Source organism: Gastrolobium bilobum, unplaced genomic scaffold (genome assembly GCF_033153095.1).
Source record: "Gastrolobium bilobum isolate Gb01-03AN ecotype WA unplaced genomic scaffold, APGP_CSIRO_Gbil_v1 utg436, whole genome shotgun sequence".
Lineage (NCBI taxonomy): Eukaryota > Viridiplantae > Streptophyta > Magnoliopsida > Fabales > Fabaceae > Gastrolobium > Gastrolobium bilobum.
This window is the reverse complement of record NW_026898220.1, coordinates 262681-277820: the sequence shown is the minus strand read 5'-3', so window position 1 is coordinate 277820 and position 15140 is coordinate 262681. Positions and strand designations below refer to the sequence as shown.

Sequence of the window (15140 nt, the reverse complement as noted above, 5' to 3'; positions counted from 1 at the left end):
ATGGGGAATGGAAAGGTGGTTTTATATGCTTTATTGGTAGATGTGAGCCCTTTATAGCTGAGCTCTGGGAGATATATCCTTAAAGTTCTTGAGCTAGCCTGGCAGCACGACCTCAATAATGTTATAATCGAAGGGGCCTGGCAGCACGACCTCAATAATGTTATAATCGAAGGGGACTCGCAGCAAGCTATCTCATTTGGTGACTCGTATTCGAGCTTGGCTGAGTAGAGACCGGATAGTTAAGCTCAGCTACACATCACATCACGTTCCTATAATGCATGCGCAGACTTGTTAGCAAAGGAGGCTTTATCCAGAGCTGTAGATTGTCACGTTCTTCAGGAACCCCTCGGTCTCTTGTTACTCTTCTTCAAGCTGACTGCAGAACTGGTACTCTGCCTAGGGGTATAGGATAGAGTAGTTTTATCTCTTTTCGTCTTTCTTTTTTTTCTGGACTTTTCCCTTATAGCCTACTAAAAAAAATAGTAGTACATATAACTTTCTCTTAAAATAAATTATTTATTAATAATTTGATGAAAGTAAAACACATTTTATATTTCGTGAGAAGATGTATCGAAAACATAGTACATCCATAGAGTTGAAAAAGTTCTCGTATTGATCATGGCTTACAAATTAATAATTTCAGTAGTCATCTAAAAGGTATGCATTATTCAGTAGGTAATTCATTACTATTGAATGGTTTACGTTATATGAACGAAGAGGGATATTCTTACTACCAAAATTTTCTACTACCAACTCACTACCTATCAAATCACCATTGGATCAACATTTTCTCCTTTTTCAAAAACTTTTTAACATTCTCTCTCTTTGATTCAATGGTGATTAGATAGGTAGTAAGTTAGTAGTAGAAAATGTGAGTAGTAAGAATATCCTCCCTCTGTATGAATATCATAACTAATGAAGATACATTAAAACTCAAGCTGATGGAGCTTGCATCTGAATTTGTTGGCCTTGTTTTGTTCATTTGTTTCTTACTCGGGCTTTGCCTTATTACATCAAACCATAAATCAAATATCATGTTACATATTTCTATACACACAATTGTATATGGCCTATTCTTTTGACTTTTCTCTCTTCTTTCTCCTTTCTTTTCTCTCATTTCAATTGTGTGTGTAGAAATATCATGTAACATAATATTTCATGTACCGTGTATCAAAATAAGAAACTGAATAATTTGTAGAATCCATAAAAAATAAAAATAAGATACAAAACATACTTTACCAGAAAGAAAAAGAGTATATAGGGCTCGTTTGGTACGCGAGATTCTTGGAGATTCTCGGGAAATTGAATTTTTTTAAATTTTTAATTTTCAGATATTATCGTAAATTGAATGTAAAAATTATATTTCTGAAAATTGAGATTCCCAAATAAAAACAAAATTTCCTCTACCAAATATCCCCTACGGATTTAACATATAAGTAATCCAAGAGATATTCACATTCCTAACTTTATTTTCCCAGCTCAAAACTTGCTAAAAAAGTTTGTTCGAAAATTTGTGAAGTATACAAGAATTCCTATCATAAATTTGTCACAAAAATACCCAATGGGTGCAGCTCAGTTGGTAACTTGGCGCTGAGTTAGTGGGGTTGGATATGTGTTCGATTCCCGCTGAATGCATTCTTGGGGAGGGGGTTGAACCTTTAGCCATCACTGTTCTCCCGCACTCCGGATTAGTCCCATAGCCGGCTCAAAGAGTCGAAGCTCGTGGGGATACCAGAGGGAGCCAACTCGTCTCAAAAAGATAATTAGGATTGGGTAACTCCAAAAAAAAAAAATTTGTCACAAAATCTCATCTACGTGACTGCCATTTACAGCGACTGCAAGAATAATAAATCGCTTGAAAATATTGATGGAAAAAGTTCATAAATTATTTTATGATTTACTTTTTTATCACTTATATTCCTATACTTTTTTTCTTATCAATTATCCCATGTGTTACTTCATCCAAATTCATCTTTAACACTGTTAATAATTGAACTAACTTGCCTATTTTATTCTTATTTTACTTGTTAATTAATTTGATATAAAAATTTGGGAACCAGCAATAAATAAGCCAAGTTTAGGTGAATTATAAAGACACGAAGAACAATCATGTACACTGTCCTGTTCAAATGTTTCACAAAATATACATAACATCCCTAAAAAAAATCACAAAAAGGTTAAATTCGAAATTTTGAATATAATCACTTTTAAACAAAGAGATATTTCTTTTATTATTCTTGAACCAATTCCAAATTGTTTGGCAAGCAACTATCTAAGAAGCACCAATACACATATTTTTATAAAAATTGTGTGTCTCGACAAGCGACCAACGCTCAGACACAAAGTCAATGTTTTCTGACACTTTTTTTAGATCCGAATTTTATTTTATTTTATTTTATCTTTTTAACTAAACATAAAAAATTAATTTATAAATCAAATATTTTCACTTACGAAATATCACATGAAAAGCATGAAAAATTATTTTTTCTTTATATTAATGTTATAAAATTTGAATATTTGATTGATTATACGATTTATTATGGGCTGTTATATGTATTAAATATAAACTATATTACATATATTAAAAATATTAAATGTGTTTAAATATAACATTTTTTAGAATTAATATATCGACATGTCGTATCGTGTCCCGTGTCAGTGCAACATAGGCAACTATCGTCTTATTCTTTTTATGTTATTATAACAATATTATTTACACATCACTTATATTATTTTCTTAAATTTTATACTATACTTTTAGTTATATATATATATATATAGAAAGGTTATATTTACAAATTTTTTGTTTACAAACTCTTGCAAATTACACTATGTATGACCTGTCAACCGGTCATACTTAGTGTAATTTGTAAAAAAAATTATAAACGGATTATTCCCCATATAGTATAACTAAAAATATAATTACACTCTCAATCTTGATCGTTGATCCCACTTATATACATATATATGTATGTATATGAGTTTATCGTTTCTCCTATCTCTTACAACCCCAAAACTATACTGTTTTGGGGGTTGGAAGAATTAATAAAGAATATTTTAGTAAAAAAAATTAATAAAAAACAAACAAAGTTACCAAAACAACATTTATTAATTCTATCAACCCTCACAACGACAGCGACATAGTTTTAAAATTATAAGAGATAACTTCACCACAAATGACAAGAAAAATATTTTTTCATATACCTATATATATATTCAATATTTTTTTCATTTTTAAATATAAAAAAGTATAAGAAATTATATAAAAAATATAGTGTATAAAAATCGTTTCTCATAATATAATATTAATATTAAATTATATAGATAAGAGGGAAAAGATAAAGAGACCTTAATTTGTATATTAATGTTGGGGCCATTGCACTATGATTGTTTTTTTTTTTTTTATAGTTAATGTGATTTCATTCATTTGGTCACTTCTAACTATAAATTACCTCTGTGAATTTTCTTCAAGATTTAATCCTTTCGAGGCATAAAGATCACCGACGTGAATTTTGCCTCTACCATCAAAACTTTTTCATACACAGTCAAGTATCTAACCCCTGTCAGCATACTTAAGAGATCCAACCATCTACCAACTGTGTCGAGCTTTGTTGGAATTACATGTTATTTTTTCTAGTCATAATCAAGTACACTTTGTCATCATTATTATTTCTAGGGTCAAATTTTATTTGTGATAAACAAAACCCTGGACATGAAATAAGGGTAAAATAAACAAGTTAATCTTATTACTAATAGTGTTGTAGGTGGACTTGGATGAAAAAAAACACAGGAAATAATTGATAAAAAAAAACATAGGGGTATAAATGATAAAAGAGTAAATTACAGGGGAGTTTATGAACTTTTCCCAATATTGATTGCCTACTCTATGCAAATAACCGATGGGTGAAAAAATAAAATAAAAAGCAATCAAAATATCAACTTCTACTCCTGGATGCATGTGTCTCCTTAACCTTGAGTTTTTTAGTTTTCATTGATCTAGTTCCTGTCCAAAAAAATTAAACACTGTAAGCATGTCACAAGTAATTTACAAATAGAACAGGAAAATTATGGGTATGCCTGTCAAACGACTAAAGCAAACTCCACCTATTTGCATGATCAAAGCTATGTAAACGACAATTACCTCATATAAAAGCCCATACCCTTTTTGCAGTCATTATTACATTTGCCTTTACATATCACTTTTTTTTTATCTCTAAAAATTAATCATAATATTATATCCCTATTGAAACTGTTTCTTTGTGACTGAAAGATCACGGATTCAAATCCAAAAAACAGCCTCTTTGCAATAAGGTTGCGTACAAAGATTGCTCTCACCCCCACACTTTGGGGAGTGGTTAAAAAGGTTAAAAAAAGTTAAATTATATCCCTATTTTCAAATTAAAAATCTATTGCTAGAGCAGTATCTCTTAACTACCAAGCAACCGATTTGTTTTGGAAAGTTAGGTGTTTCGTTTACAAGTTTCCTAGACTCTACAACTCTATATTCCTGCAGGAGCAACAAAAGAAAGAGAATAATAATTTTTTAATAAAAGAGGAAATTGTTAAGAATGCAGAACAGGAGGATCAGGAACTCTACAAGAAGAAATAATTAAAAAAATTAGATCAAAAGAGCTCATATAAACCCTTTACAAATTTGAAAATAAAACATCCTTAAATTATGTGCATAAAACCACAAAAGAAGCCAGGAAAACTATTAAATCCAAGGAAGGTTTACTGCTATAAAGTCCACCATCTAAAAATTCTTGCCTAACCAAATGCCACAACTTGCCAGAACAAAAGTGCAACTCCACACCCGCTTTTCCTCTATTATCCCAAAGTCCCAAAAACAGGCAGACAATAAAATCTAAAGAAAGGGATGACAAAATCAATCTACCCCACAACTGCCTAGCAATCTCACAATTCCAAAAGAAATAATTTATATTTACAGATGGTCACATAAATGGACAATTAACATTGAATTTACATCTAAATCCAACAACTAAAACGGATAATGGGAAAATTTCAATCTACCATATTTGTGATTTTAAAACCATATTTGTGATTTTAAAACCATATATACAACCACTCTTTGAAAAAGAATAACAACGAGAAAATACATTAGAAAAAGGAAAAAGGTTAAATTCTAACATGGGATTGCATGATTAAGACCAAATTATCTTACTGACCTTTTTGTTTCTTATCACGGCACAAGCCACTTCCACAACAACATTGAAATGCTTTAATAGGATGGTCATGATCATCAAAGTCAATACCATAATCCTGCAAATAATTTCTCAAAGTCTTGAGGAAACTCAAACAACTTCACAGAAACTTCTGATAAGTACAAAGTTCAACTTAGGTGTTTAGTACACTATGCAAATAATTTCTCAAAGTCTTGAGGAAACTTAAACAACTTCACAGAAACTTCTGACAAGTACAAAGTTCAACTTAGGTGTTTAGTACACTATCATCTTCGTCAAGGCATACATACTTGAGTTACATGCCTGTATCTTGTGTGTTAAGTATAGGATTATAACACTGCATTTAAGATGCTTACAGGCATATGATTCCATAAAAATTGCAGGCTTTGCATAGCAACTCCAAGTTTAAGCCTTTACCAACATCATAAATTATCAGCTGTGTCATTTCTTTGATAATTTTTAATTACATATCAAACATGGGATCATCCATGTTTCCTTTTTTCAATTGGGCCATTTATACCAATGTGTCCAATATACTTGAGAATAAAGATACGTTTACTGTACAAAACACCTTCATAGACTTTTTATCGCAGAACATTAAGGAGTCAACACTAGAAAATCCTATTTGCACAAACAAAAAATGCTTTGCAAACCAATTGAAAGTAACCAATTAAAATTAACGTTTGTAGATAAAATATATAAAAAGCAAAATATCTTGGATTGGTCCAACCCGCTTACCCATGTCAACTCCTCATATGCTTTAACTTCTCTGTTGGTAAAGAGGGCAAGCTACAGAAGAGGAACAAAACAAACTATAAATATATGCCCAAAAGTTGATTTTCACAGTCTGCCATCAATTTAAGTAAATTAACCTGTTAAAATGGAAATCTATGAATATAAAATCAACCACATTCTTACATGATAATAGTGGCGATCAGGAGTCTCCACTTCAACAGGAATGTCTATCAGATTTGCGTCAATGCATCTGGAATCATGAACACAGAAACCATATTAGAAATTGATAGATGAAAAGGAAAGGAAAAAAATAAAGAACATATGTAATGATGAATCAAAGAGAAGGAGAAAGAATAAATGACACAAGTAATGGAGTCTGGCACTCTTGCATGTAAACGAAAGAAAAGAAGGAAAAAAAAATGTTGGACTCTGATGTCCTCTGACATAAAAGGAACAACAAAAGTCCATCACAATGACAAACATATAAAAGCGGTTTCATAGTTCTCTCTATGATCCTTATCAATTCCATCATATATTGACCTTGGAATTATCAAAAATAGTTCTATCTTCTAGCTTGATTGTTCAACATAAAAAGAGAGAAAGAAGACAGTAGATATTGACACAAAAAACTGAACATATTAGAATTTTGGCCTGAAGTGATTGAGCTGGTCCAATTTCGGCCAAAAGGTAATTGGACTAGCTTGATTTTATCTTGATTAGAAAATATGGTTATTGAATTTTAAGAAGTACCTATGATTGATAAACCTTGCAACATTTCCATTATATGTTGCGTCTAAGCATAGTGCCTCCTCATCCTTTAACACCCCTTCTGAGCCCCAGTCTGCATCAAGGGTTACAGGATATGTATGTCTGTCATTGCCACTATTCTGCATAGTCCTTTCATATAATTCTGTATTGGTTAATATTTCCCCAGCATATTCACATACAAAGCATCCCTTGGGCAAATCTTCTAGTGTTCTAAGGCCCCAGCCCTTTCCTTCTCGAGTCAAGAATAGCTGTAAAATAAAGGCTGGTACTAGTAAAACATAAATGTAACAAATAAACATTTTGCAGGATTTGTTAAATAAAATGTGGGCACTTGCAACAAGGTGAGTAAATTGACAGTTGAAGCACTAATAGAATCTAAGTACTGTAGTGATTCAAAAAATAAATAGGAAGTTTGATTCAACAAGATGATGACCTCCGCAAACTTAAATTCATTTAGTCTAATTAGTCTGACATTTAAACGGTAAAAGATGACATCTTCAGCACGTCAAGAGAAAAGTACTGATTAAGATATCTTCATTACATATAAGCTATCAAAAAATAATAATAAAGAAAGAATCAAATCACAACTAACAAGACATCAGAACTTTTTTTCCTAAACATGATTCTTACTTGCTATAACATCATATAACAGCCCTAACAAATAAAATTAATGAAAGGAAAGAAACCTCTCATCAAATAAATTGCAAGATTATTAAGAGAATAGTTTACCTGCAATTTACATCTTAAACCTCGTTGCACTACCCGGTTTCCACACTGCATGTCACATCCACATTTCCTCCAGCATTCCTTTATAAACTTCCTAACCAGATGCCCCTTGCAAGGTTCAAGCACGATCCCATTCTTAGACCTCTCCAGTGGGCATTCTTGGCAATACACAAAATGTTCGTCTTTTGGATCATTTTTCATAGACATACAAATTGTTAAAAATTCTTCTTTCAACAAACCTTGTGGAGTGTAAGCAAATTCTCCACCAGTTTCTTGAGCACATGCACAAGGAAATGATAACGAAAGACAGTTGCCTGAACAATCAGAACAGCAACCCTCATCCGCAATCCGAGCAAGTGAAATATTTACATTAGCACTTTGATATATTATATTATATGGTATGTAATTAAACTTTGGCAAGTCCTCACTTCCAATTTCATATAATAATGATATTTTAACATTTTCTGAACCCTTTGTTATGTCACTGAGAAAATGAAAGGAATTCTTTTCATCTTCAGTAAATTGTTGTGGTAGACATGCCGTGTTGTGTGAATTGGCATACACAAGATTTGATCCATTTCGATTTAAATTCAAGCCCATCTTCAAATAACTTTCACATAAATCATCTAATAACTTCACCATAGAAAGTTGGGACTCAACAGTGTTGCAAGAACTCAGGTATTTCTCATCCATGGACCTCATAACAGAATCCAAATTAGGAATATGGAAGTTTGGTTGTCCCAAGGCAGCATCACAGTTTAATGAAATTTTAACTTCTCCAAAAGGCGAAGAAGCAATATTAATACCATCCTTATAGGTTCGGGTGTTATTATTGCATGCTGGGTTATTATCTTTCTTGTGCATATCCTGATGAAGAGATTTGACACAAAGATTTCCATTTGAAGCATGAGAAGGGCCTATAGAAAACCAGTAAAAATTCACTAAACAACAGTTATATTGAAAAAACTTTAAACAAAAAGTGTACAATATCATGTGCCTTTCTGAGACAGTAGCAGAATGTCTTGAGTTGATAGAATATAATATAGTTATGGTTTATAAGTAATAAACACAGATTGGCTTAAAATCATTTGTGTGTGTAAAGAACCAATTCAACCCAAAAACCTAAGCTGTTGGGTGAGGCTACATTAATGATTTTATATATATATCTCAACAGTGTGTGCACCGTGCATGATAGCAATTTTTTTTATTTGTTTGCATTTCGGAGTTGTTAAAATGGATTTTTAATAAAAAAAAAATTATTCCAATGACATTTTTATAATTTTGTATTTTTATTTTAATTATGTTTTTAGGGTTAATTAACGACATATAAAAATGTGCTTAAGGCTTCTATTACAGGTTATCGAACATTCTATTATTATGATAATCATAATTGAGCACAGTTTCTCTTTTCAATTCTAATTTTTTGTTTAGCCTAACTTTTGAGGGTTTGACATTTTTTTTTAATCTTTGCAGAAATATAGGTAGCATTGATATTACAAATTGTTAAGCAATCATTACACCTAAAAGCTCAAGCTGGTAAGCGATGAGCCTTCAATGGTTTTATCTTATATCTCTCAAACACAAATCTGTCCTTTCTAGATATCCACTCTTATCTTTTATGCTGAGAAAAAAATTAGAAAAAAGGGATACATTTCAGGACTTAAATTGAAAGAAGAAAGTTTGATCATGGTTGATGTATAAAAAAATAATGAAAGAGATTAATTATATGGCTGTCATGATTACCTCTGTAACTGGTTGAATTAGGTCCAAGAAGTAACTTAGGTTTCTTAATTTTTGGTGTCACAACCTCCTGATAATGATCACTTGACAAATTTCTCCTCTGGACATGAGAAGAGCTAGGTCCATCAATTGGGTTTTCACAGTGCACGGCAGATGAAGCTTTCTTAGGATACAATTTTCTATTGGTAACAGCCATGCAAGGTAAATTTGAGATCATTTCTACCTCACCCAACCTTGTCTGCAATGCTTGTGAACTGGTTTTGGGCTTCATATCTCCCATGGAAGTTTGAGATGGTTTACTGATTTTCTGTTTAATAGTCTTCCGAGGTACTGCGTTGTCTTCTACAGACAATGCTTGTCTTGAGCAGTCTTTTGATGAAACCTGGTCACCTCCATCTACCAAGTGCAGTTTGTGTGTCGGTCTTTCTTCATCATGACAAGTTATTGGAGCTTTTCTCTTACTTTCCACTAGCTATTAGAAACAACGTTACAAGGCATCAACAACAGAATATTCGCAAAAAAGTAGAAAAGAAAAATAAAAGGGAACAAAGTTGATTCATGTAGATTCAAATGAAACAATTGCAAATACTAATGAAAAAATACTAATTGCAAATATTCGCTTGCAAACTCATCTTCCCTATAGGAAGATAAGGACAAAAGAAATAAGAGTCAATAAGCATAAAACACATGCAATTGAAAGGACAACTGATCAAATCAGTGTTTAAAAATATAAATAAGCTTGTAACAGTTAAAGATGTTTAGAGAGACCTTATCTTCCTTCAACTCAAAATATGAGTCTATTAGTGTCCGATAATTGTCTTCTTCAATAAGTTCCCACTTTCCATTGTACACTTTTAACAAATTTTTCAACACTGGCTTCACCTCTTCACAAGAAATTCCTAAGGCCCCCATAGCATCGAAGGCCTTAGTAACTCTTGGATTAAGAGCCATGATAGTTCCAAATGTATTTGTCGCACAATTCAATACTAACAAAGCAGCAACATCTACGCAAGACTTTGTGCTCCTCCAAATGGTCTTCTACCAAAACTCACTATCAACTTGAACTTTATATGCCTCGGTAATTAACCTTTTTTTCCTGCATATAGCAAAATGAGATAAGAATACAACACCTTAGAGAGGTTCCATGCATTCAAAAGAAAGTTATTGTAGAACAAACAAAAGCAAATACATTACTATCAGAATTTTAGAACAGAATTTATATGAGAATAAAAATAAAGAAAAACATCAAAGAATAGGAATAAGGACAAGATGCTAGGTGACATCTTTCTCAATATGCTGTACATATGATATCAAAGATAATACAAATTTAAGGTGTTATTTCAGTGAATTGATATATGTTGATCTAATACTACTGCACTGAAATATCATGATTTTAGCAACTTTCTACATAGAAAACAGAATAACAATTAACGTGAGAATTAAAGGAAAAACACATTTTTGAGAAGTAAAAGACTAGGAGAAGGCTAGGCCACTGCGTTCCAAGGCAAGGGCGAGTCATTAGTCTTGGTGAGGGTTAAAAGTAGTACTTACAGATTTTCTACCAAGGGAAATTGTTGATAGGAGGAATCACACACTATCATTTTAAGCAAAGTGCTCCAATTCTTACATACTAAATAAATCTGTGTTTTTTTTTTTTTGTAAGGCTTTTCCCAGCATCGTAGTTAGGGATCAATGTTCTAATGTCATTCAATAAATTCAAAGTGCGTTTTAAGGCAAAGGAGAAGGAAGTAATAAAAAGCAAGAGGAACAGGAAGAAGCAAACTGACATGAGTCTTGCACAAACTCAAATGAATAGGATTTACCAAAACAAGTTCGGGATAAATAGATTGTAAGACCCCTCAGACCTTGGCCTTCAATGAGACAAAAAGGCTCGGTGATTGTCACAATTAGGGGTGACAACACGACACGAAAATTCGTGCTCGAGTTGATCCATATTTAAATTCATATCGTGCTCATGTTGGCAAAATATAACATGCAAAAATTCGTATTGTGTCGCGTATCAACCTGCAAACACGAATTTGACCTGCATTTTTTGATTAATTACCATTTTGACCTTGTAAAGTTGTAATTGTAGCTGTACTTGTGCTTTTCGCGTTGTGTCGTGTCAACCCGCAAAATTTGCAGGTTGTATTCGTATTGAAGATTTTGACTCGAATTAAAATTTGTGTTGTGTTCATGTTGAGTATATTCGTGTTTATGTCAGATTCGTATAGTATCATGTCAATCCAAAATGCCAACCCTAGTCACAATACCTTGGCTTGCAAAAAGAACAAGAACAATTCCTTAAACTATGACACCACAACCAAGCTCGCACCTTTGATTGATACAACTACAGTGCTTGCTAGTTACCATGCCAATCAGATGTACAAGAAAGCCTAGGAAGCATGAAAACAACATGGGCCACGGATGCGATACGAGACATGGATGTCATACGGGATATGAAGTCACATTAAATTTTTTAAATTACAGGATATGACATGGTGTAACATATAAAATCAGTATAGAATTAGCATAAAAGCACAAATCTTTAATTGAAAGAGAGAATCAATTTTTTAAAAGTTAGCATTAGTTTAAAAAAGTCATTATTTTAATTATTGCAGTATTTTCGTTCGTATTTGCATAAAATTCAAAAAAATTAAAAAAGAAAGAAAAAGAAAGTAAAAAGTGCAAAACATGCTTTGTAGAAGAAAGCTTTACCACAAGCAACAAAGTCTGATATGCACAGTATAATTCAATTTAAATATATTAGTAAAATAAATACAAGGAAATACAAATAGCAACATTATAAGTTTATAAAATATTATTCTAATTATTGCATTATTTCAATTTGTATTTGCATAAAATAAAATAAAAATTAAAAAGTGCAAACCATGCTTTGTAGAAGAAAGCTTTCCCACTAGCAACAAATTCCAAATGCACAATATAATTCAATTTAGATATGTTAACAAAATAAATACAAGGAAATACAAAATAGCAACATTTTGCATTCATGTCATTTCCATTTATGTCAATCAAAGATTTGGAAATATCTAAGAAAACATAATCAGGGAACCTAAGATGCATTCTACTCCTACATTGCTATCATACCCATATAGTATCCAGGATGTACACATTGCTACACTTGAATTTAAAAAAACAAAATAACATCAAATTTCTATGGTACATTTGGGTACAGATTGGTTGCCCATCCCAATGACCTGACATGACTTCAGTCAAGTCAATCCACAACATTTTGCTGTTAAGGTTTTTTTTTTATTATTTGCTACTAAATTAAACACAATGCCATTCTAGACACTTCAAATATGAAGGCCTACCTTAGAGGCCTTTTTTGGTAGCTTTTGCATTTGAGTTTTGTTAAAAACTCATGGTAGTTAGAATGTTATGAAATATCTCTTATTTTGATTACTAGTCTCCCAATCTGTCAAGTCCTCTAATGAACATCTTTTTTTTCGGCAAAAAGCTCTTTTTAAAGTTTGTCTGTCTTTAAAGTGCACGAGAATGGATTCATCCGATTTAATATAAAGTACCTCGTGATTTTGACCCACTAAAATCCAAGGGAGAATATATCCTTAATTGTTCACTTTAAAGACAAACCTATTTAGAAGAGCCTTACCCAATTTTTCGATGCTTCCATCCACCAAAATATCTTAAAGTGTCCTACAACAAAGCATTTATGTACCTTCAGAAATCAATTCATGACCAAGTTCTGCATTAAAACAACGGAAGAGTGGTGCCAAAGTGATATATTGCAGTAAGCAGTTAAATAAAGGTTTCAAAATTCGGATTCAGAACTCCAGAAACCAATATATAGTAAGATATGGCAGAATGTATATTGATCCTAGAATCAAATTCTTCATAAATTGTTTCCACTGCTTTTTTTTTTTTTTTGGAATGTAAAATTTTAGGGCAGGAGAGGTAGATTGGGGCAAGTCTTAACAAAGAGACTTAAAGTGATACTTACAAATAACCTTCCAATGAATATCCAGTCTGCAACTGGAGACAAACCCAACAACTTTTTGTGATATTGGATCCTACCCATTGAGCCAACTTAACTGGTGCTCTCACTGCACTTTATCTCACTCTTTCCCACCCCAACAAGGAGGTTCACCTCTTTTGTAACCAAAATTTGTTCCGTTTTCAAACAGTAAGGTGCTATACTTGTAACCGTAAATTGCTTTGTTTGAAGCTACGTATTTCCCCTCAAAACGAAACCCCAAAAACCAGCACAATCCATACAATTACTAACCTCTCTAACAGTAAAAAGAAAAAAGAATTTGGTTCAAACCACCATTATCGCGGTTTGAGACGGGGTTTCTTTTTTCTTTTTTTTCGAAAACAGAGACGGCGTTTCTAGAAGAGAAGAAAACGGCTAATAAATTCTTTTATATAAAGTAAAAATTATTTAATTTACAAAATCAAATTAAACAAAATTATAGATTATTATAAAACATTTTATAATCCTTATTCAATTTTATAAATATTATATAATTGTTCGATAACAACGTCATCATTTCTTTAATCTCAAACTTTTTACGTTTAGCTGACAAAAAAATAAATAATAAAAAAATAATATATATACATAAAAAATAAAATATAAAAATATAAAAAAAAATGAAAAATGAGAAATTATATTTTTCTCAGGGAGAAAAAAGTATAACAAAACAAACTTCATCCCTGCATCACATTCACTCCAAAATCATTCATCTAAAAAATTATTCGGTTCTTCTGATAAGCGAAATGATTAGATATAATCGAAACTAAAATAAAAGAAAGAAAGAAAAAATGAAAGAGGTTTTGCATACACAATCAAACAAAGGAAACGAAAATGCATGTAGCTCAAGAGCTATTTGGCGAAGGAGAATCTTCAGAAGAAAAGTTCAAAGAAGAGTAAGAGCAGCGAAAGCGATAAAACTTTGATCAACAGCATGTTACCTTTCCCTTGAACAACACGGAAACTCAGCGGATTATATATATTTTCCCGAGAAAACAGAAAAGCATTCTGATCATGCAAGCAATGTAGAGTAAAGCCAAGAGTCCAAACTCCTAAACCGTCAGAAAACGAAGGATGAGAATGCGCATTGTGCTGCCACAAAAACCACTCGGAGAATTAGAGAAGATACATGCGTGGTTATAACTAGGGAAATGGAAATGCATACTTTGATATTTATACTAGGTAATGTTAAAGGATCTCAGCCGTTTAAATTATAGAATGATCTCAATAGTATATTTATATTGGGTTTAGTTTTAGTCATTTTAAATGACACAACTTTATGTCATTTTTAATGAAACTATGTCGTTTTGGTGTGTTTATTCATTTTCTCTAATTTATAAAATTAGAAATAAAAAGAAAATGGAGGAGAGAGAATGTAAAAACTTACCAAAATAACGTAGTTTTATTAAAAATGACATAACTTTGTGTCATTTAAAATGACAAACATTTTTCCCATTTATATTAGATCCTATGAAAGGATCTCAACCGTTCAGATTGTGAAAAGATTTCAAACATTTAAATGTAAATTTTGTAAAAGAATCTCAACCGTCTAAATATAAATCAATCGTGATAATGGAATAAATGCATTAAAATCAAAAAATAACTATAACGGTTGATTTATACTTATATAGGGCTTCTCTATGTAACTTCATACCACGTGAATGAGAGCATCATTCCCATAGCGGAAATCATAGAGTCGCCGAGTCTATTGGGTCGTGATAGTTACATGCTATCCAGTACGGTGGGCTATAAAAAGGTGTTGTGCACTGGGTGACGTGTTACATGCTCGTTGGATGGAATTTTATAATTGTTGATTTTTATTTTATTTTTGTGTGTAGATTGTTGGTTTTGAATTTTTTTCGACTTTCGATGAAATATGAATTGATGAAAAGCGTAAGTAAAATATGGGAGAAAAACAAAATATATGATTATTTAAAGGGAAAAGTGTGTGTGAGGGA

The 15140-nt window shown here is 31.9% G+C and overlaps 1 protein-coding gene across 1 annotated transcript; it reads right to left on the bottom strand.

Annotated features, from left to right (window-relative positions):
- Positions 1-3769: 3769 nt before the first annotated feature.
- On the bottom strand, positions 3770-13463 carry LOC133313939 (probable inactive histone-lysine N-methyltransferase SUVR2). Its single transcript, XM_061515364.1, has 10 exons — positions 13153-13463; positions 12805-12848; positions 9939-10266; positions 9174-9642; positions 7434-8347; positions 6687-6952; positions 6120-6186; positions 5940-5990; positions 5187-5280; positions 3770-4003 (listed from the first exon to the last, which is right to left on the bottom strand). The coding sequence occupies exons 3-10, from the start codon at positions 10119-10121 to the stop codon at positions 3936-3938; spliced, it is 2112 nt and encodes a 703-aa protein (XP_061371348.1). The 5' UTR covers positions 10122-10266; positions 12805-12848; positions 13153-13463; the 3' UTR covers positions 3770-3935.
- Positions 13464-15140: the final 1677 nt, after the last annotated feature.